Genomic DNA, 21,699 nt, shown 5'->3' with positions numbered 1-21,699 from the left:
GAAGGTGGCATTTGGTATGCTTTATTGGTCAGAGCATTGAGTACAGGAGTTGGATAGGGTATATAGACAAGATCTTTTCCCTGGAGTGGGGAATCGAGAAATAGAAGGCATAGATTTCGGGTGAGAGGTGAAAGATATAAAAGGGACCTAAGGGACAACTTTTTCACACAGAGGGTGGTGCACATATAGAATGTGCTGCCAGAGGAAGTGGTGGAGGCTAGTACAATTGCAACATTTAAAAGACAGTTGAATGGGTATAGGAATAGGAGGTACTTGGAAGGATATTGGCCAAATGCTGGGAAATAGGACTAGATTAACTTAGGATATCTGGTCAGCATGGACGATTTGGAGCGAAGGGTCATTTTCCACGCTGTACATCTCTATCACTCAGGTTTAATATTTTAACAAATCTGCTGGTAGGAGTATGCAGATAGTTGGTGGATTTAGAAAAGGTATGCAATATATTAATTTTTGGAACCTCTGAAGTACATACAGTAGTTCAAAACTCCCTTATTTACATTACAAGTCTTAAGAATATAGACCACAAGTAATTGAAATACATTTGAAGGTGGAATCTAAATCAGCATAAGTGAGGAAGAAAAAGAAGGTAAAGTTGGACACATTTTGGTAGGAAGAGACTCATGTGGATCATAAACACCACTTGGGCCTGTCATAAGACAGTTAGCACCTGAAAGGAGGAGTTAACTGATGTCACAATGAAGCTTCCCTTCATTATATACAGGATGTTTCCTGGCAAGAATTAACCATAGTCCTGTAGTTTTCTTAATGGGTTCAACATTTGGTTCTCTTTACTACCAATATTGTGCAAAAATGTTTTAGTTATGGTAATGTGAAATTAGCTGGTTGAGCTCAGCTTGATGTCCCACAAGAGATACTCATGTAATTAGATATTAAATGATTAAATTGATTGAAACTAAGATATTACCTTTCCCCCAACTGGTATCAGTTGCACCAATAAAAAATATATTGTTAACGATTTTTAAATCAAAGTTTCTGCACATCTAGTCTCAAAATCTCTGATTTCAGTAGCAATCTGTAAAGGATGGGTGCTTATCACATATTCAACCTACCTGTTGTGTTCAGGTGACATCTAAATGGATGTTTGGAAAGATGACGTATACTAGTGTGCTTTGAAGATTTAACTTCAGGTTTGTACTCTGAAGTTTTCTTGTTAAAATTAAGCATGCTGTGTCAACTAATAAAATTACACATTTACCTGAATCTCATCACAGTCTAAGGCTTTATCTTTATCCTGATAAAGGGCTTATGCCTGAAACATTGACTTTCCTGTTCCTCGAATGCTGCCTGACCTGGTGTGCTTTTCCAGCGCCACACACTTTGACTCTCTATCTTTGTCCCACCTCATTATAGCCTTGCTGACTACACAAGTGATCATTTATTTTGCCACAACCTTTCATAATCCTGATCTGTGAGAAGGTGCTGAGGAAATTAACTAGAATGATTTCAGAGAAGTGGAATTTTAGCTACAAAAGGTTAAGTTCAGAAAGTTGAGATTACTCTTGGAGGTGGGAAATTTAAAAATGGTGCACAAGACCATGACAGGTTTGGATAAGGCAGACAAAGAAAACTTGTTCCCATAAGCTAATGGTACAAAGACCATGGAGCAAGATCTTTAGGGTGTGGACGTAAAGGAAAATGTGATAAATAGCTTGTTTTCTAAAGTAGTGGTAATGACCTGGAACTCAATATCTACATGGGTGATGGAAGCAGAGATGATAAATGATTTCGAAAGAAAATTGGTTAGACTCTTGATGGAAATAGTGGGCAATGGGGGTTGAGTGGAGTAATAAGACCGATTGAACCACTTTATAAAGATGTGGCATGCACCTCAATAGGGTGAGCAACCTTTTAAATTGCCATGACTACATGCAGTTGTGATCTGGCCTGTTACACAGACTTCAAATGGCATATTTCAAAAATTTGGAAGGGATATTGTTAGGTTCCTTTCCAGAGGTTTCATACACAAAATGCAATTCGCACACACCAACTTCTACAAATAGTTAAAGTTTATTCAAGCTTGTACAAGCTAGCTGACTCTTTGCAAGCATGCGAAGTCGAGTCCAGAGATATTAATGTCCAGAGATTTTCCAATTTAGTCTTAACATTACAATGTAAGGCAGATATGTAGACAACTCAATGTTGTTCTCATTTGAACACAAGTACAAGTACTAGACTAGCTCTCTGAAGATACCCAGCCCATTTTCCTTAGACTTCTTTCTGAAAAAATATTTTATCTTCATTCTGCACTGAAATTACAGAGGAACTTTTAGGAATTCAGAAGACAATTAGCTTGGGTCACTAATCTACTTAAAGAAATACATTGCTTTCTTTTATACCATCTAGTTGCATTTGCTATTACTACAATGTTTTGTAAAAGATATATGAATTTGCAAATTAAAATAATGTGAACCAAGATAAGAGCCTGCAACGTAAGTGACTGAGCATTCTGTTCTTGCTCCCAAAATAAGCTGCGTCTTTTCACTTTTTAGAAATACATAACATCTAATTAGTAATAGATGCAGCGAACACGATGGATAGGAATGTCTGCCATGTCCTTTCGGTGATCTCTAGCATAGTCCCACAAGAAGTAATCGATCAAAACAGAATTGATGTGTGCTTTGACACATCCTTTCTCTGCTCCAAGTTCCAGAATGCGACGCAATATTAACTCAACACACCAAATGGAGCAGCCTCGAATCTCCACCTCTTCACAATCCCCTGATTGGAACAAGACACCTAGAATGTGGATAACAACACACAGTTTTAAACTTCAGTTGAAGTGGGTTGTGTCAATGAAAACCTGAAAAAAATGAGAATAAACTTTACAAAATGGAATGTTCTTGTTCAACTGAATAACTATAGATAAAGCTTTGTCAAAACTGTCCTATATTTTAATTGACTCAATTGTTCTAGCCCAGCATAGTTGCAAAAGAAGTTCCAGCTACTTGCAGCTGTTAAGGCCATTTATGGTCTTAACTTTCCTACTACAGCAGTGAGCCTTCCAGGTCAATTTTCCAGAGGATGACCAATTAGCTGTCTGTTTGAGTTTGTCCTCCAATTAAGGACTGGAAGGGTGGAGAAGGGCAAAGTGAAATGAATAAGAGCGCCAACCACTTTCTCTGCACAAGCCTGAGATAATACTCTGAGAGCTACTCTGACAATAGTAAGATTTTGCTTGGGGTTGCCTTCAAGTTTGCCATTTGTATCACTGAAGATTTCATTCTTTTTATATGCCAGTTCAAATATGTACTGCGCAGCTACCTTCCAAAATGAGGAAGTTTGACAAAACTCTAACTAGCTCACGTGGACCCCTTGGAAATTTGCTGAAGGAGCGGAATAATTTTTTTTACATCAGTGATTCCTATTTACAGAGTATTTACTAAATTGATTACAAACCTTGTTTAAGTTTCTCCATTAGTCTTTCTGAGTATTTCATGGCTCCAAGGTGGACAAGTACTTGAGGAATTCTGTAGTCTGCAAATATAGTCAGACTTGCTATGTCATGAAAGGCACCATCCTCCTTCCCTTCAAGTAGGCCCCAGATATCCGCTATAAGGATTTGTGCTCTTTTGTAAAAAGCAACTTTCTTGCCCTAAGCAAATGAAAGTAAGATTATGTAAGTTTTCAACACATCTCTAATCCATCACATATCACTCTGCAGAAATTTGACAATTATTCTTTATGATTGATGTCAGTAGATAAGATAATACCATCTTACTACCTATACCATCACAAGAAAACAAAGTTCTATGTACAACCACAGACCTCTTAATCATGTGCAGTGACTCAGTCTCAGAGTCTGGCATGATAACTGCTTACTAATTATGAATAAGCATGATATCAAGCTATGGTAGAACACCTAGAAAGCTGGGATGCAAGTGTACCACCAAATATTTAACACTGAGTCGCAACACTGGAGGGTCTAACGAATAAGCCTTGAATAATAAAGTAAAATCAGACTGCAGATGAAAGTTTTATATAAAATATTAGTGATTACACTATTTCAGTTGGTCTCTAGTGGGAAAGGAACAAAATCTTCAGTAAAAGAAATGCAAGTGTAAAATAATTATAAATGTGAAAAAGAGAATCCTTTAGGTAACCAAAAACTACTTTCACAAATGGTCATCTCATCAGTCAACTGCTGTGATTGGTTTCCCTTTGCCTGTCTACACCACACAAAATTTCTCAACAGCATTTTGCAATGATCTGGTTTGTGATGAAGCAGCTTCATGAAGAAATTTTCTAAAAGAAATTGGACAACCACTGAAACAGCAAAATGAGCAGGGCTGAGGTGAAAGAGCAAGAGAAGTGAGATTAACCAGACAGTCCAACCAAAGAGTCAGGACAGCACCTCCTGCATGGTAAAAATTTATATGATTCTAAAGCCAAAGAGCACGAAAAGCAAATTTTCTGCTCAAGATATTGTTAGAAACACACCTGTCCCTAGATGATGCTTTCAGCTAGCTGTTATCCTGCTCTGTGCAATAATTTGCTCAGAAATAGGAGGGTGGAAAATTTTATATTCACAGCAGATGTCTCCTGGCACAGGAGCTGCTGCATCTCTACAGTAAGAGCCAGGGGTACTCTTTTACTGGGCATACCCAGATGGGCGTTTTGCTGTTAATACTGGCTTTAGAAATGCTGAAAGCAAGTTGGGGGTCACAGAATTAGCACGTTTCCTCATTGTAGAGCTGCAAATGAAACTAACAGAAGCCAATTTAACTTTCAAGAATTGAATGGTTACATATCTGGTGTAGCTATACGTAAATGGTTCTCTTTTCCAGGATAAACTTTGAATGCTGCAATCAAGTCTGGCCACTGACTCAAGAGAAGAAAAAGGCAGAAGAGGAGGTGTAACCACAGCTGATGTTTAAGGTACATCAGCATGAATGGCAGTCTTAAAAGTGCATGACAATATGCTGAGGAAACGGTGAAGGACACAACACCTTTATCAAATCACAGTTAAACAGATGTATCAGGGAGCATCACTTGATGCCAAGTGTTAACAATATCTGTAATGGTTTTCTGGGTATAAGAATGGCGGCAAAAACTGAGATAAGATCATTCAACACTTCCTTTGTGGATCAATTGCTGCTTTAATCACTATTTCAAAGTAGGTACACAAGTGTGTTTAAATTAGCAGAATCAATCCACAATCCAAGCATGAAAGTCAATCCCGAGCAATATAGATATGAAATAGTATCAACATTTTTTTTCTGGTTTGTTTTCCACCTAAAAGATACCAAAGGTCTAAGCAACAAAGCAACTCAACGCACATTTCAGGGAACAAACATCCACAAGCTTCAGGCTACGCATGACAAAAGAGGCAACATGCTATGGCATGCCTTACATTTAATTTTCTTTCCAGTCAGCTCTCAGAGTTCTAGGTGCACATGAAATTAGGGCAACAGACTGATTATGCAAGTGCAGATCTATTAAATTGTTTGGGGTCCCCTGGTGGTCTTCAGGCTCTACAATATAGTGCCAAATACTCAGACCAATACCTCAAAAATTAGTCCAACTCAAACCAGCATTCAGCACCTCATGAGTTTATTGACTGGATTTGTTTTACTTTGTTACGAGAAAGAGAGTGAGAGGTGAGGAGTGAGAGAGAGAGTGAGAGACACAGAGAGAGAGAGAGAGAGTGAGAGACACAGAGAGAGAGAGAGAGAGAAAGATACTGGGGTTCATTCTGGGGTAGGTGAGAACTCTGCAAACAGGATTGTCTACACCTGAATCAGAGAGGTACCAATATCCAGAGATTGGGTAGTGATGGGGGCAGGGTGTGGGAGAGAGTTTGGAGATTTGCTACTGCACTTCGGGAGGGTGTAAACTAATTCAGCAGAGGGATAAGAACTTAAAAATTGTACTTCCAGTGTCCACGAGTTTCAGAGTAGTGAGATCAGAAGAATAATTTCAACGTCGCAAGAGTGCACCAGCAAGCAGGAAAGTGGTTTGAAGTGTATCTATTTCATCATCAGGAGCACTCAGAATTAGATGGGTGAACTTGCAGCATGGGTTGGTACCTGGGACTTCGATGTTGTGGCCAATTTGGAGACATGGATCGAGCAGGGACAGGAATGGTTGTTGTAGGTTTTGGGATTTAGATGTTTCAGTGAGGACAGAAGAGATGGTAAATGAGGGGGAGGGGTGGCATTGTTAGTCAAGGACAGTATTTCAGTGACAGAAAGGGCATTTGAAGACTCATCTACTGAGGTAGTACGGGCTGAAACAGGAAAGGAGAGGTTGCTCTACTGGAAGTTTCTATTGGCCTCCGAATAGTTCCAGAGATGCAGAGGAAAGGATTGCAAAGATGATTCTGGATAGGAGCAAAAGGAGGGTAGTTGTTATGGAGGACTTTAACATTCCAAATATTGACTGGAAATACTATAGTTAGAGTACTTTAGGTAGGTCAGTTTTTGTCCAATGTGTGCAGGAGGCTTTCCTCAAACAGTATGTAGACAGGCCAACAAGGGATGGGGCCACATTGGATTTGGTACTGGGTAATGAACCCGGCCAGGTGTTAGATTTGGAGGTAGGTAAGCACTTTGGCGATAGTACCATAATTTGGTTATGCTTATTGATGGAAAGGGATAGGTATATACTGCAGGGCAAGAGTTATAACTGGGGAAAAGGCAATTATGATGCGATCAGGCAAGATTTAGGATGCATAGGATGGGGAAGGAGACTGCACAATTGAAATGTAGAGCTTAGTCAAGGAACAGCTACTGCATGTCCTTGATAAGTATGTACCTGTCAGGCAGGCAGAAAGTGGTCAAGTGAGGTAGCTGTGGCTTACTAAGGAAATTGAATCTCTTGTCAAGGAAGACGGCAGCTTATGTTAGGATGAGACACGAAAGCTCAGTTAGGGCGCTTGAGAGTTACAAGTTAGCCAGGAAAGACTTAAAAAGAGAGAGTACTAAGAAGAATCAGGAGGGGACATGAGAAGTCATTGGCAGATAGAATCAAGGAAAACACTAAAGCTTTCTATAGGTATATCAGGAATAAAAGAATGACTCGAGTAAGATTAGGGTCAATCAAGGACAGGAGTGGGAAGTTGTGCGTGGAGTCCAATGAGATAGAGCGTTAAATGAATATTTTTTGCCAGTACTGACACTGGATAAGAAACAACATTGTCAAGGAAAATACTGAGATACAGGATTGAGGTTCACAAGGAGGTGGTGTTAGCAATTCTGGAGAATGTGAAAATAGATAAGTCCCCAGGCCAGATGGGATTTATCCTGGGATTCTCTGGGAAGCCAGGGAGGAGATTGCAGAGCTTTTGGCTTTGATAATCCTTGCAATTTATAATCCTCGTGCTTCACAAACCTTGAGTTCTTTGAGAAGATGACCAGACAGGTGGAGGAGGATAAAGCAGTTGATCTGGTGCATGTGGATTTCAGTAAGATGTTTGATAAGGCTCACCATGGTAGGCTATTGTGCAAATGTGGGGGCATGGGATTGAGGGCGATTTAGCAATTTGGATCAGAAATTGTCGTCTTTCAGCTAGCCAGAGGATGGTGGTTGATGGGAAATGATCACTCTGGAGTTTAGGTACTAGTTGTGAAGGACATGGATCTGTTTTGGGTCCTTTGCTGTTTGGCATTTTTATAAACGACCTTGAAGAGGGCATAGAAGGGTGGTTAGTAAATTTGTGAAAGACATTAAAGGTCGGTGGAGTTGTGGACAGTGCTGAAGGATGTTGCAGATTACAGAGGGACACAGATAAGCTGCAGAACTGGGCTGAGAAGTGTTAAATGGAGTTTAATGTGGAAAAGTGTGAAGTGATTCACTTTGGAAGGAGTAACAGGAATAAAGAGTTCTGGGCTAATGGTAAGACTCTTGGCAGTCTAGATGAGCAGAGAGATTTCAGTGTTCATGTGCATTGATCCCTAAAAGTTGCCACCCAGGTTGATAGGGTTGCTAAGAAGGCATATGATGTGTTAGTTATTATTTGTAGAGGAATTGAGTTTCAGAGCCATGAGGTCATGTTGCAGCTGTACGAAACTCTGGATCAGCTGCACTTGGGAGTATTACATACAGTTCTGGCCACCACATTATAGGAAGGATATGGAAGCTTTGGAAAAGGGTTCAGAGGTGATTTACTAGGACGTTACCTGGTATGGAGGGAACATCTTATGACGAAAGGCTGAGGGACTTGAGGCTGGTTTTGTTAGAGAGAAGGTTGAGAGTCAAGATTAGGATGGTGCTAGAAAAGCATAGCAGGTCAGGCAGCATCCAGGGAGCAGGAAATTTGATGTGTCAGGCAAAAGCCATTCATCAGGAATGAAGCTTCATTCCTGATAAAGGGCTTTTGCCTGAAACTTCAATTTTCCTGCTCCTCTAATGCTGCCTGACCTGCTGCGCTTTTCCAGCACCACTCTAATCTTGACTCTAATCTCCAGCATCTGCAGTACCCACTTCTGCCTAGAAAGTTGAGAGGTGACTTAATTGAGACATAAGATTATCAGAGGGTTAGATAGGGTGGACAATGAGAGCCTTTTTCTTGGATGATGGCCAGCGTGAGGGGACAAAGCTTTACATTGGGGTGATAGATAGCACAGATATCAGAGGTGTCTTCTTTATTCAGAGTAGTAAGGGCATGGAATGCCCTGCCTGCAACTGTAGTAGACTCACCAACTTTAAGGGCAATTAAATGGTCATTGGATAAACATATGGATGAAAATGGAATAGTGTAGGATAGATTAGTTCCACAGGTTGCTGCCACATCGAGGGCCAAAGGGCCTATACTGCATTGAAAATGTTCAATATGTTCTATGCTGTGTCTTGGTCTTTGTTTGACCCCATATGTATCATGAAGAAACAAAAGATGCAACAGTTTTTCTGCAGAAAGATGAACTGAACTGAACTGCCTTTATCAGAACATTTAATTTTTTTTAAGCAAAAAGCCAAAACAAAATATAAAAATCGCAGGAAATAATTCTTCCACATGTGCACTAATGCTATCATAAGTACTGTGACAAAATTCTACTTTCACAATTTGAAAAATCCAAATAGCAAATGTTCACATTTATTTAGTGCCAATATTATATGTCAATCATAAATTAACGAATTCCCTCTTCTAACTAGTTTTCAATATTGACTAAGAGAAGATTTAACATTAGCAGACTCACCTGAAATATAGTTTCATCTCTATATGATGGGAAGTTTTCCACTATAAGCTGTAGCAGCTTCTGAGCACTGTTTTCACTCTTTTTAATGCAATTAAGGAATGAACCATCAAACTTCTCGAGCAATATATTTCCAGCCTCTTTCAGTACTTTGAGACGTTCTTCAATCAAAGGCATTTGAACTTCAGTGTCTGAACGTAGCACATATTTCAGTTGATCTAGGGTTGTATTCGCAAAATATGATGCACTGGTAATGGGAATGCCTTAACAAAAAGGAAAGAAAAAAGCCAGAAATGTAGACACAATTACTCCTGTCTATTAAGGTAGATGAACAAGAAAATGCAGTGCTTATCAAAGTCACATAGAACATACAATGGGGCAAAGATAAATTATGTCTCATCATCAGACCATAAGACATAGGAACAGAAATGAGGCCATTCAACCCATAGAGTCTGCTCCGCCATTCAATCATGGCTGATAAGTTTTTAAACCCCATTCTCCTTGTAACCCTAGATACTCAAAAACCTATCTATCTCCATCTTAAATACACTGAATGACCTGGTCCCCACTGCCAGCTTCCTGTGGCAGTGAATTCCATAGATTGACCACTCTAGCTAAAGAAGTTTCTCCTTATGTCCATTCTAAAAGGTCTTCCCTTTTCTCTAAAACTATGCCTTTGGGTCCTAGTCGTTCCTACCAATGGAAACATCTTCCCAATATCTACCTGATATGTCTATGTTGACAACACCATAACCTCCAAAAGTTTATTCACTGAGAAGTTTTATCAATCAACCTGTTTAGAGACATTATTACACCTTTCAGCAGGTGGGTCTTGAACCCAAGCTCCTAATCCAGAGGGAGGGACACTACCACTGCACCTCAAAAGCCCTAGATATTTTTCAATAAACTGTTTAGGCATGTCATGTCATATCCAGGGCATGTTGAGACTTGAGTCCATGCCCTCTTGCTCTGAAGTATGGACACTACCACGGGACAAGAGCCCTCTGTGCTAATATTTCTTTTAGTTGGACTGCTGGTATCAACCTCCATTTTTACTGTACATTTTTTCCCCAACTAATGCACCTAACCTACACACCCCTGAACACTATGAACAACTTAGTGTGGCCAATTCCCCTAACCAGCACATCTTTAGATTGTGGGAGGAAACCTGAGCACCCAGAGGAAACCCACGCGGACATCCACATACTACCTCCCGAGACATCTGAAAGCACAGCATTAGTTTTCATATATAGGCAAGAGGCACCCAAACGCTACATTAGCCACTTCTTTCAAGTCCCACACTGTCGCTAAATTATCAGAATGCTTATTCCAATACTAGCAGCGCACAACCAGCAGTTTCCTCTTATATTGGGAAGATTGAAACTATTACTTTCACCCATTGCTCCAAATTATGTGCATCATCTTCCACTTCCAGCCTTTGGCTGGTAACAATCGGAGTGTGAATTTGTCAGTTGAGAACCAATGGCCTATTTGACTGAATGGTGTTGTCAGTCATATTATCAACATAGTATGCATTCCCATGATCACCTTTGCCTTACTTTCCCTCTCAACTCAATTACACACAAAACTCTCCTTTCATGCATTTGTTGCTTTTAGACTCGATTGTACTAGCATGGGGTTACCTGGTCTTCCAAATTCTGTAAAAGCACATATAGTCCAGGCTTTCAAAAGGAAAATGGATCATCTGAAAGGGAAACATTGCAAACTATGAAGAAAGGCCAAGGCAGTGAACATAACGTTGCACTTGCAGAGTGCCAGGTCAAGGCTGAAACACCAAGCAGCCTCTTTCTGTGCTGAGTCGAAAAGTGTGGTGCTGAAAAAACACAGCCAGTCATGCAGCATCAAAGCGCTTATGCTCAAAACATCGATTCTCCTGCTTCTGGGATGCTGGCTGATTGGCTGTTCTTTTCCGGCACTACACTTCGATTCTGATATCCAGCATCCGCTCACTTTCTCTTTCTGTGCTGAGACTGTTCACAGGCCAAGATGCAGGAAGGAAATTCACTGGCAGTTGTGGTAGAAAACATTTGTATGATTATGAGGTAATAACTGGAATAAAACCAAGATGTTTCCTCTATTCCCTATGTTCTTCCCACCAGTCTGCAAACAAAATAACTAACTGACAACTGTTTATAAATGCAGACAGCACTGGAGTCAAGAATCAGAATTGCTGGCACCCACAGACATTTCAGCTAAACCCATATTCGAAGTGCGAAAGAAGTTCTATTTCTTCTTCAAAATAGAAACTGTTTAACAATTAGCATTGTCCTTTGTGGGATGTTGTGTATAAATAGCATGTTAGCATTTCTACAATATAAAGTACTTCAATGACAGCAGTGCTTCCCAGTTGCACGGAGGATGTGAAATGCATTGCCCAATTGCATGTCATTAACTTTGGCAATGAAATATAGGAAAATTAATGATTAACTCATATTTCTGTTTATCAAGTGGACTTTACAAACCAATTTCTTGAGCACCACACCTAGACAAAACAGTGGACTCTGAACCCAGCACAAGTAGAATTTTTAAAACAAAAACAGAATTTGTTTGAGAAATTCAGCAGGTCTGGCTGTACCTGTGGAAAGAAAACAGAATTAACTTAGAGTTCATTGACCCTTGTTCAGGAAAAAGTGTTATTTGCGTTTATGTCAAGGGTTAGGGGAAAAGGAGTGAACGGATAAGTAGAGAAAGCCAGAGACAGATAGACAAAGAGGGAGGGACAGACAGACAGACAGACAGAGTGCTAAGCCTAAATGGAGCACTGCAACAGGCCTGAAACAAAAATGTTGGAATAAGTGGTGCATTGAAGTGGCAGGCAACTGGAAGATTGGAGCTATTTTTATGGACTGATGCAAGTGCTCTACAAAGCAGTTATCTAGTTTGGGGTTTTGTCTCCCCATTGTAGAAGAAGAGACTGCATTGTGAGCAGCAAATACATAGACTAGTTTTATGAGGATGTACCTTTAAATTAGATTAAAAAGCTAGCAGAACTACCTGATAGCAGCAAGTGTTCTGAACAAGATATAACCTTTTGGTCCAGCAGCTGGTGTAGCTCATTGCCTGGAGGCCAAAACAAATTTGAATTAGGCCAATCAGTTTAAATTATACCCAGAAAAATAATACCAAACTCAGATCAAGTTTGAATTCAGTATATTGACAATATTAAAAGCCAAATGACACAATCCGATGCTTTGGGGGTAAAAGACCGGGAAAAATTGAACAGTTGAGGGAGAACTGCCAAAAAGACCAATAGATGTAGGCTGCTGGTCAGAACTCTGAGAGGTACCTCTCTAGAGAAGGGGTTTACGCAGAGAATAGCATCAACACTGACCTGGAGAGCAAATCTATAGAGGAAGGCATAAAGAGACAATTTGACAGCTGATTGGTTTTGAAATTTGAATTTTTCAGTAAATTCTAATTGGGGGTTTTATCGACTAGTATTGCAGAGGGAAAGTAAAAGACAGGTGAGAGGAAGGAGTTGTAAATCATTGTTAGTTAATTATTCTCTGTAATGCTTTAAGAAATAAAGTTGTTACTTTTTACTTAAAATCATTCTTGGCCTCTCGAATTTTCACAGATTACTGCACAGGATAATTTTTTTCTGTTTTGGTGGTTAAAATTAAACAAGAGGATTTACCCAGTGACATAACAGTTCACCTGACTTAACTTTTTCTCAATTTGATAAGGACTAGAAAACCTGGCTTTGAAGGGATATCCTATCGCTGGTAACAGTACAAACACATCACCCACTGGGGAAAACGTCAGAGTCGCATAGGTTTTTTCTGCCACCTGTTTCATTCTCCACCGTGTCCTCTTTGAGCGCTGTTTAGCTAACTCACTTACTCGATTTAATCTCTCCCGCAATCCGATACATAATCTCAGTATGAGATCTTAGATTTTGGTCCTGTCAATTTTTCTTCAATTCATTTCAAAAGGACATCACTTCATGCCCAAATATTAACTCAAGGGGAGTGAACGGAGTAGATTCATTTGGGGCATCTCTCATGGCAAACAATATGAATGTGATACCTTTATTCCAATCATTCAGGTAATCCTGACAGTGTGCCCTCAACATGCCCTTCAACATCTAATGCCACCTTTATAAAGCTCCCTGGGATTCAGGATGATACGCACAGGATTTAAAATGCTGTATACCCAAGTATTCCATAACCTCCTTAACAGCCTAGCAGTAAAATTTGACCCTTGGTCCAAATGAATCTCTAGGTAGCCTATACAGTGTGAAGAAAGCTATTAACTCCTTTGCTACCCTTTTTGCCTTGATACTCCGTAACGGAACTGCCTCCAGAAATCTGGTAGACACATCAATTATTGTTAACGAGTACTGGCTACAACTTTTAGTTCTCGGGAGGGGACCTACACAATCAATTATAACCCATGTGAAAGGTTCTTCAAAATGCGGGAACTGGCAACAAAGGTGCTGGTTTTGTTACCACCTGTGGCTTACCGACCATTTGGCGTTTACAACATGTTCGGCAAAAGCTAACCACATCCTGGTGCATTCCAGCCAATAAAAATATTTTTATACCTTAGCCTGAGTCTTTCATACCCCGAGGTGACCTCCTACAGGTAGTTCATGTGCTACCCATAACATGTCCTGTCTGTATGCTACCGGCAACACAATCTGGTACACTTTGCCCCATTTCTTCCCTGCCCTAGCCTGCCATCTTAAATTTCTATCTTTCGGACAATAACCCTCCAGACTAGTCTCTGCCTCCTTTTCGGAGTACTATATCTTTTATTGTCTTGTCTTGCTGTTGCAAGTCTCTTAGCCTTTCAGGACTTCTATCTGATCTGCCTGTTCAGGTTTTTCCTGCACCATTTCATCAAACAGAGTATCCGCTAACTGAACTTCAACTCCTTCATCTTTCTCTTTAGAATCTTCTTTGTGCTGTGACTTTTGATAGTGGGATCTGGTTACTACACAGTCTAGAAAATATTAGGATACGGTTTTCACCCCTCAGTTTCTTGGTCTTCCTTGGGCTTCTCCACAAAAGGGTGTCACACCCACCTTGGACCCTGCCAAATCATTCCAGAGAACAAACTGAATTCCTGGAACTGGCACTCTGCCAATTACTCCCACAATAATTTCCTCATCTTAAGTTGGCACTCAACCTGATCTTTCTGGCAGTAAAAACACCTTTTCCCAATGCCCTTCTAAAACCACCAGCACTGTAATTTTCTGTATCCCACTCCATTACTGTGAAAACATCTGAAAGTCTTTCACCTCCTGGGCTTCTTTAACCGGTGGTAAAATCTTACCAGTGCTCTCTACTTTTGGTTCTGTAGGGTAGGATTTCCTTTTCTCCTAACTTCTATCCCTTACAGGATGAAATTCTGGCTTGAACCTTGTCTTATGCACCAACATGCACCTGCTAATTCTGCTGTCCTTCTCACTTCTTGAACTTTGTTCCTCCACTTGGATTTTTATGATCTCTGGAAGTGAGTTTTTTTTTTAAACTCTTACAGCAGAATAATCTATCTTAGAGCCTCAAAGGTCCTATCTATTTTCAAAGCACACACTCATCTATCAAAATGACTATGTTTAATTCTTTTGAACTCAGCATAAGTCTGACCTGGTTCCTTCTTTGTGTTTCTGAACTGATGTCTATATACCTCTGGTACCACTTCACTTACACTTAAAAGAGCCTGTTTAACCTCTTCATAATCTCATAACCGTCTCATATCTGTACTTTATCATCTTGACCACTCACATGACAGCGCGGCAAATACCTTATTAGCTCTGCCTACAAGTTTAATGCTGAACTAGCATTACCCATAAATCCTCGGACCACTCCCATCTGCCTCACCAATTTTTCAAATGAAATAAAGGCAGCTTTAACATCTTTCTCATTAAAATGTGGCAGAGTTTTGACATATTTGCCTACATTACTACCTTCTCTTTTAATCTCTATCCTGTTAACATGGCTATGCTGACTAAGTTTCTTTTACTCTCTCCTGTTCTCTCTTTGCTCAACTGAGAGCATTTTCTCTCTCTCCCACTCTGTTCATCTTCTAACTCCATTTTCCTCAATTGTAATTTTAAGTTTTTCTACCACTACTGTACTTGTCTCTTTCTCTGACACATTTAAGTGTTTGAGTAATTCCCTTACAATTTCAGCTTTACTTTTGTTCTGGTTAAACCCAAATCTAACTTCTTTGCTAATTCGAAAATTATGGCTTTTTTCTTTCCTTCTAAATGTTCTTGGCAAATTTGAGTGTCATATTCAAATCCCAGAACCTCTTTAGCAATTTTAAGAGCCATTTCTCTCACTTTTAATTTAATCAACCACAGGTCACTGTAATTAAACAAATTGTCTCACCTTCATTTGATTTAAAGATTTAGGACACTAATCTGCAAGTGTTTAAATCTGTTGGGTTTTTTTGTACCTCCAAATTTATTCAAATCTGTCTAAACAGTTCAAATCTTGACAATGAGCCCCAAAACTGTTACATCACGGGGTAAACCCTCTTGCTTAATTTAAACCAGCAACACAGAAAAAATTTGTCCCGTGCAGCAATTTGAAAAATCGAGAGGCCAAGAACTAAGTAAAAAGTTACAACTTTATTTCTTTAGGTATAACAGAGAATAATGAACTAACAACTATTTAAAACTCCTTCCTCTACCCTATCTTTTACTTTCCCTGCTATAATACTAGCCCAATAAAACCCCCGATTAGGATTTACTGGAAGATTCAAATTTCAAAACCAGCCAGCTGTCGAACCTTCTCTTCTACAGATTTCTTCTGTAGATTTGCTCTCCAGGACGGTGTTGATGCTATTCTCTGTGCAAACTCATTCTCTAGACAGGCACCTCTGAGTTCGGACCAGCAGCCTTCATCTGTTGGTCTTTTTAGCAGTTCTCCCTCAACTGTTCAATTTTTCCCAGTCTTATACCCCCAAAGCATCGGATTGTGTCATTTGGCTTTTAATATTGTCAATATACTGAATTCAAACTTGATTGGAGTTTGGTATTTTTTCTGGGTATAATTTAAACTGATTGGCTGAATTCAAATTTGTTTTTGTCTCCATGCAACCAGTTACACTAGCTGCTGAACCAAAAGGTTACATTATATCTTGTTCAGAACACTTGGTGTTGTCAGGTAGTTCTGCTAGCTTTTAATCTTTCTTAAAAGGTACAGTACACCCACATCTTCATAACACTAGATTGAGTGAAGTGCAAGTAAAATGTTGCTTCACCTGGAAGGTGTGTCTGGAGCCTTGGATAGTGAGGAGGAGAGGAAGTAAATAGGGAGGTGATGCACCTTGTGTGATTGCATGGGAAGGTGCTGCAATGTCCTGGAGGCAACTTTCATTTATGGAATGGTGACCATTAAGGTGAGGGGAAGATGTGCCTGGCTGTGACATCTTGGTAGAGGTGACAGTAATGGTGGCTAATGATCCTTTGGATGAGAAGGTTGAAAAGATGGTTTGAAAAATGAACACTGGGGAGACCCATCTTTGCTGTGGGATGGAAGTGAAAGGGTGAGGATACCCCTCTGATCTGAAAAATGAGACTTTAAAAAGTTGTTCAAAGTGAGGACAAACTCAGCCAGGTGAAAGTGGATGGAGGTGTGGACAGTCCAGGCTTTTGTTTCAGGAAGAAACCTCAGAGCCCGAAGACCATTCTGATGGGAATGAATGCCCAGAGGGATGTTAATGATCATGGACAAGAGAAGACTGGTCTCCATGAACTGGAAATCTTGAAACCGACGTAAAGACTTAAAACAATCATGTAAAAGTACATGTAAAAAGAAAAGTAAAATGTAGGATTTTTAAACTCTGCCACAAACAGAATAAAATCAAAAGCAGAAACTCACCTTCATCTAGTGCTCTGTTAATAGCAGCACAAAATGACCAAAAGCCACTATGCATTTTGCCTTTGTATTTAATCAAACACTTGTGATCATCATTTTCAGACCAAAAGGAAAAATTGAGGGTGTCTACGACAAATACCCAGTTGACAGATGCTTCATTCATTGTTTGTGGGTTTAGATCATGAAGTAGTTTCCATCCTGTCGCATCAAGTTCCTTTGAATTTCTTTTTTCAAACAGCATTTCAGCAACCTTGCAAACTCCTTTTTCTAATATAAAGACATCTTTGCTGTTGTCAGATATAAATTTTCCAGCTTCCCTTGGCAGCAGTGGTGCATCCATTCTTTTCCTTAACTAAATCTTGAAAGAAAAATGAAACAGATATTTAAACCATGAAGAGAAGTTTGCCATAACATACAATGAAGTGCAGGAGTAGATTAAGTAGTTCATACACTTCATACTTACACACCTGAAAAATCACAGCCAGCAACTTATTGATTTTAAGAAAAATAATATTTTGATATTTAAAATAAGTTGTGTCATGTTACGTTTGTGCCAGTAACCTGCAGATAAGCTGGAGCCAATGAAGTTGCTTGTTCCATAAATGCTAAAATCTGGAAGCTCTGCCTTTTAAGATTTGGCCACATGGCGATTTTGTTTCACAAGCATATACAAGGGAACCTCGATTATCCGAATGAGATGGGCGGGCACTATTTCATTCGGACAATTGATTATTTGGTTAATTGATTAACTGCCTTTCCTCTAGAGCTCAGAGTTTTTAAAGTCTGCTCCCCGTTCAGGAGACTTACAGCAACATACAGCGCGTGAGATCCCTCCCCAATACTGCCCCCCAGCCCCCAACATCACCTCCCCTGCCCTGTCCAACACCGCGCCCCCCCCCCCGCCCCCAGCCCCATCTAACGCCACCCCTTAATTCCTTGACAGTTCAAAAATCTATCTTTGCCTTAAAAATGTTCTACAAGGTAGCCTCAACTGCTTCACTGGGCAGAGAATTCCCCAGATTCACAATCCTTTGGGTGAAGACGTTCTCCTCAACTCAACCTCAAAAATAAGGGGTAGCAGATTTAGGATTATGCCTCCTAGTTCTCATTTCACTGCCAGAGGAAATAACCTAGAGAAAATGCTACTATCTTATCTACACCCTTCATAATTTTATACCACCTCATTCTTCTAAATTCCATTGAGTACGGTTCCAGTCTACTCAATCTCTCCATATAAGTGGAGAGATATTGTGTTATAGGTATCTTTACTAACTCACCAGCTCGCTATATTTACTAAATAGAGTTTCCATTCATTCATTCCTCTCTTACTCACAGGCACACTGTATTTATTGAGTACAGGTACACAATCCTTTATCCGAAATGCTTTAGACCAGCTGGTTTTCAGAATTCAGAGTTTTTCGAATTGCGTAATAAGTGACAGTTCAACAGTGAAATTTTTCACAATCTTATCGAACAGTAGACTCATTATGAGTAACAGACCCTGAGACAGAACTGAGGCCTGCTGACCCCCCCATGTCACATATGAGTAACACACATCAAGTGGATGTGGAGTTGGGTTAACTGTTTGCACGCCAAAGAACCTTGTTAATGAAACAAAAATTTCACAAAAAAAACTTTCAGATTTTGGAACTTTTCAGATAAAGGGTTGTCTACCTGTACCATATTCCCTTTTCATTTATAACTTTGCTATAATGAGTTTCACGTTCTATCATAAAACTACAGTTCTGTAGTACCTTTTGCTATTACAAATTAAAACATTCCTTCCAAACTGATTACTGCTATCTCACATCTTCAACTCTTATCAAACCTATTTCTATATCAAAAGCTACCTTTGAACAGTGTCAGTATAGTAATATATTCAGAAGAATGATACCCCACCATCAAGTCACCATAAAAGGTTATAATATGAATCATCTCTTATCAATCTTCTTTCAGGACGCAACTAGATTACAGAACACCAAACAGTTTCCCTAAATTAGAATGATATGGAGGCGCCAGTGTTGGAGTGGGATGGACAAAGATAAAATAAATCACAACACCAGGTTATAGTCCAACAGGTTTATTTGGAAGTACTAGCTTTCGGAGTGTTTTCCCTTCATCAGGTAGCTGTGCAGCAGGATCATAGGACACAAACCTTCTAAAACAGGGCCACTCTCCCCTTAACTGACAAAACAGTGCTTCTGTGAAATAGGGTGAATGAATGAAACTCACACCTGCAAATAGTAAATAAATTTCACAACCCAGTTGCAGTAATCAATTTAATATCCTTTATTTTTTTCAGTAAGTACAGGTACAATTTCTAACTTATTTACAGCTATGGATCTAGTACTTTTACTCAGATTTACTAACTTAAAAAAGGACTAACACCTCTTAATTATGCCAACAGTCCAAACAGATACTCTTATTTCTACCAGGAGTAGCAGCCAGCACTTCACAAATGTTTAAACCATCTCCTGTTTCCCGAGGACAGAAGTCCCCAAACCTTTGGATACAATAGATAAAAAATGTGACACTATAGTGGTACATTAAAATTCCAGTTAAGAACTGTGTATAAAGAGACTACTCTAAGAACTGTACTTCAGGATTCTATTTCCATCTTGAACTTGTGCTACTGTAGTTGCTGAATAATGAGGCTATTTTCACCACTCACTGATGTCACTTGTTATTTTAACACAATCCCACAAAGCCAACCCTCTCAATGCTAGAATCCACCTGGTGAGCCTCCTCTGCACCCCTTCTAGTGCCAGTAAATCCTCTCAACTAAGGAGACCAAAGGTGCACACAGTACTCCAGGCTGGCCTCACCTGCATCCTATACAGCTGCAGCATAACCTCCCTATTTTTAAACTCCCTCCCTCTACCAAAGGTGGACAATATTCCATTTGTCTTAATTTCCTGCTGCAGCTGCAAACCAACTTCTTATGATTTATGCACAAGGCTCCCCAGGTAGCAGCATTCTGCAGTTTTCATCATTTAAGTAATAGCCCAGTTTACTGTTACTCCTACGAAAATGAATGACCTCACATTTACCAACATTGTGCTCCATCTGTAAGAACTCTGCTCACACACTTAACCTATCTGTAGCCCTTTGCAGGCTTTCAGTGAACTCTAAAAGAGAAAGTGAGGACTGCAGACACTGGAGATCAGAGTCAAAAATTCCGTAATGATGAAGACCCAGGTATAGGATTTTACCTTCTCACCCTCCATGTGTGTTTTAATTTAACCAAACTGTGATTTCTCCTTCCAAGAGGATCCCTAAGTATGAGATAAATTATTCCTGTCTTATTACACAGGACTAGATACAGGATAGCTTGCTCCCTCATGGGTTCCATTATTTCCTGTTCGAGGAAGCTGTCAGATACATTCTATGAAGTCCTCTGCAAGGCTGCCTTGACTGACTGGTTTTGATCAATCAATACGTAGATTGAAATTCCCCAATGATAATTGGCATGCCATCTTTTTACATGCATGTTATTTCTTTGTTTACTGCCCACCTGACCATGACGTTTTTCTCCTTACTAATTTCCACCCACATTGACAGACCCAACATAATGAAGCACTCCAGATAAAATCTTTACAATGGATACTCATCAAATTGGGGGAAAAAAGACGATTAAAACCTCTACAATCAATTCACGTCTCTGAGGTGAAGTTTCAAAATCCACAGGTGCACTTGAAGGCAATACATTTAATAGTCCTCGTCAATGCACAAAGTTCTGTATGGCCACTTTATCGTCGCTGAAAGCGATGATGGAACTTACCCAACAACCGCAACGAGACTCGTAAAGTACACGGGACACCAGATTATAGTTAATCTCGCGTTTTTAAGTAAACCTGAAGGACTATAACCTGGTGTCGCGTGTTCTTTGACCTTGTCCTCCCCAGTCCAACAGCGGCATCTCCCCGTCAGAGGGTTCACCAGCCTCGAGATCACGTTGGAAGAAAAAAAGTTTGGGAAGCTCAGTTCTGGATTGTACATTAAAAGGATCAACTCAAAACAAAATCTTACATTTCAAAATTCAAGTCAAGATTGTTAGAAAGCTGTCACGGAGACTTGTGCATGCGCCTTATGTCAAGGCCTGGAAATAAAAATTTACATCTAGCGAAATGTAAACTTATTCTCAGAACAAGTTTCCCTGAAAATTAATGTATTCGAAAAATCACAGTAAACTCAAAAAGTTTGGGGAAACTCTGGTCGACATGGACATGTTAGACCGAAGGTTCTCCTTCCATGCTGTATGATTCGATGAATGTGATTGAAAAAATATGGCTCAATGTAAAGCTGGATGCTAAAGATAAAAGAAGCAGAGCGCCAGATTTCCCAGCCGCTGGATTGTGGTAACCAGGAACCACACCCCGAGGCACCACATCTCCGCGTGAATGTTAACCCGCTGGCCGATCAACTTACCTCTGGACGGCAACAAAAGCAGACTTCACCACACTCCGACTCCGTCAAAAGCCTCTCAGATCTTTGTACTGTCCTGGAAAGCAGCCCGCGGCCTCAGCCAGGGCGGAGGAGGAGTATGTCTGACTTGTCACCACTTTGAGCCAATCCACTTCCACCTCCCAGGCGCGAAAGGAGACCGACCGGCCAGCCGCTCGGCGCACGCGCAGTAACACCCCATCTCCGGCTGCCATTTTTGTAAGGTC

At 40.0% G+C, this 21,699-nt stretch overlaps 1 protein-coding gene across 3 annotated transcripts; it reads right to left on the bottom strand.

The window, feature by feature from the left end:
• Positions 1–2,030: 2,030 nt before the first annotated feature.
• Positions 2,031–21,581, bottom strand: qng1 (Q-nucleotide N-glycosylase 1). Of its 3 annotated transcripts, XM_060845186.1 has the most exons (6): positions 21,458–21,581; positions 20,811–21,015; positions 17,033–17,387; positions 9,177–9,436; positions 3,439–3,634; positions 2,031–2,778 (listed from the first exon to the last, which is right to left on the bottom strand). In XM_060845186.1, exons 3-6 carry the CDS (start codon positions 17,367–17,369, stop codon positions 2,549–2,551), a joined length of 1,023 nt encoding a protein of 340 aa, XP_060701169.1. In that variant the 5' UTR covers positions 17,370–17,387; positions 20,811–21,015; positions 21,458–21,581; the 3' UTR covers positions 2,031–2,548. The 3 variants fall into 3 exon arrangements, with proteins under 3 accessions (XP_060701169.1, XP_060701161.1, XP_060701177.1); XM_060845178.1 differs by lacking the exon at positions 20,811–21,015; XM_060845194.1 differs by lacking the exons at positions 17,033–17,387; positions 20,811–21,015; positions 21,458–21,581 and adding an exon at positions 10,817–10,861.
• Between the last annotated feature and the right edge of the window lie 118 nt (positions 21,582–21,699).

Source organism: Hemiscyllium ocellatum, chromosome 2 (genome assembly GCF_020745735.1).
Source record: "Hemiscyllium ocellatum isolate sHemOce1 chromosome 2, sHemOce1.pat.X.cur, whole genome shotgun sequence".
Taxonomy (NCBI): domain Eukaryota; kingdom Metazoa; phylum Chordata; class Chondrichthyes; order Orectolobiformes; family Hemiscylliidae; genus Hemiscyllium; species Hemiscyllium ocellatum.
The sequence above is the reverse complement of the archived record's forward strand: the minus strand, read 5'-3'. Positions and strand labels throughout refer to the sequence as shown.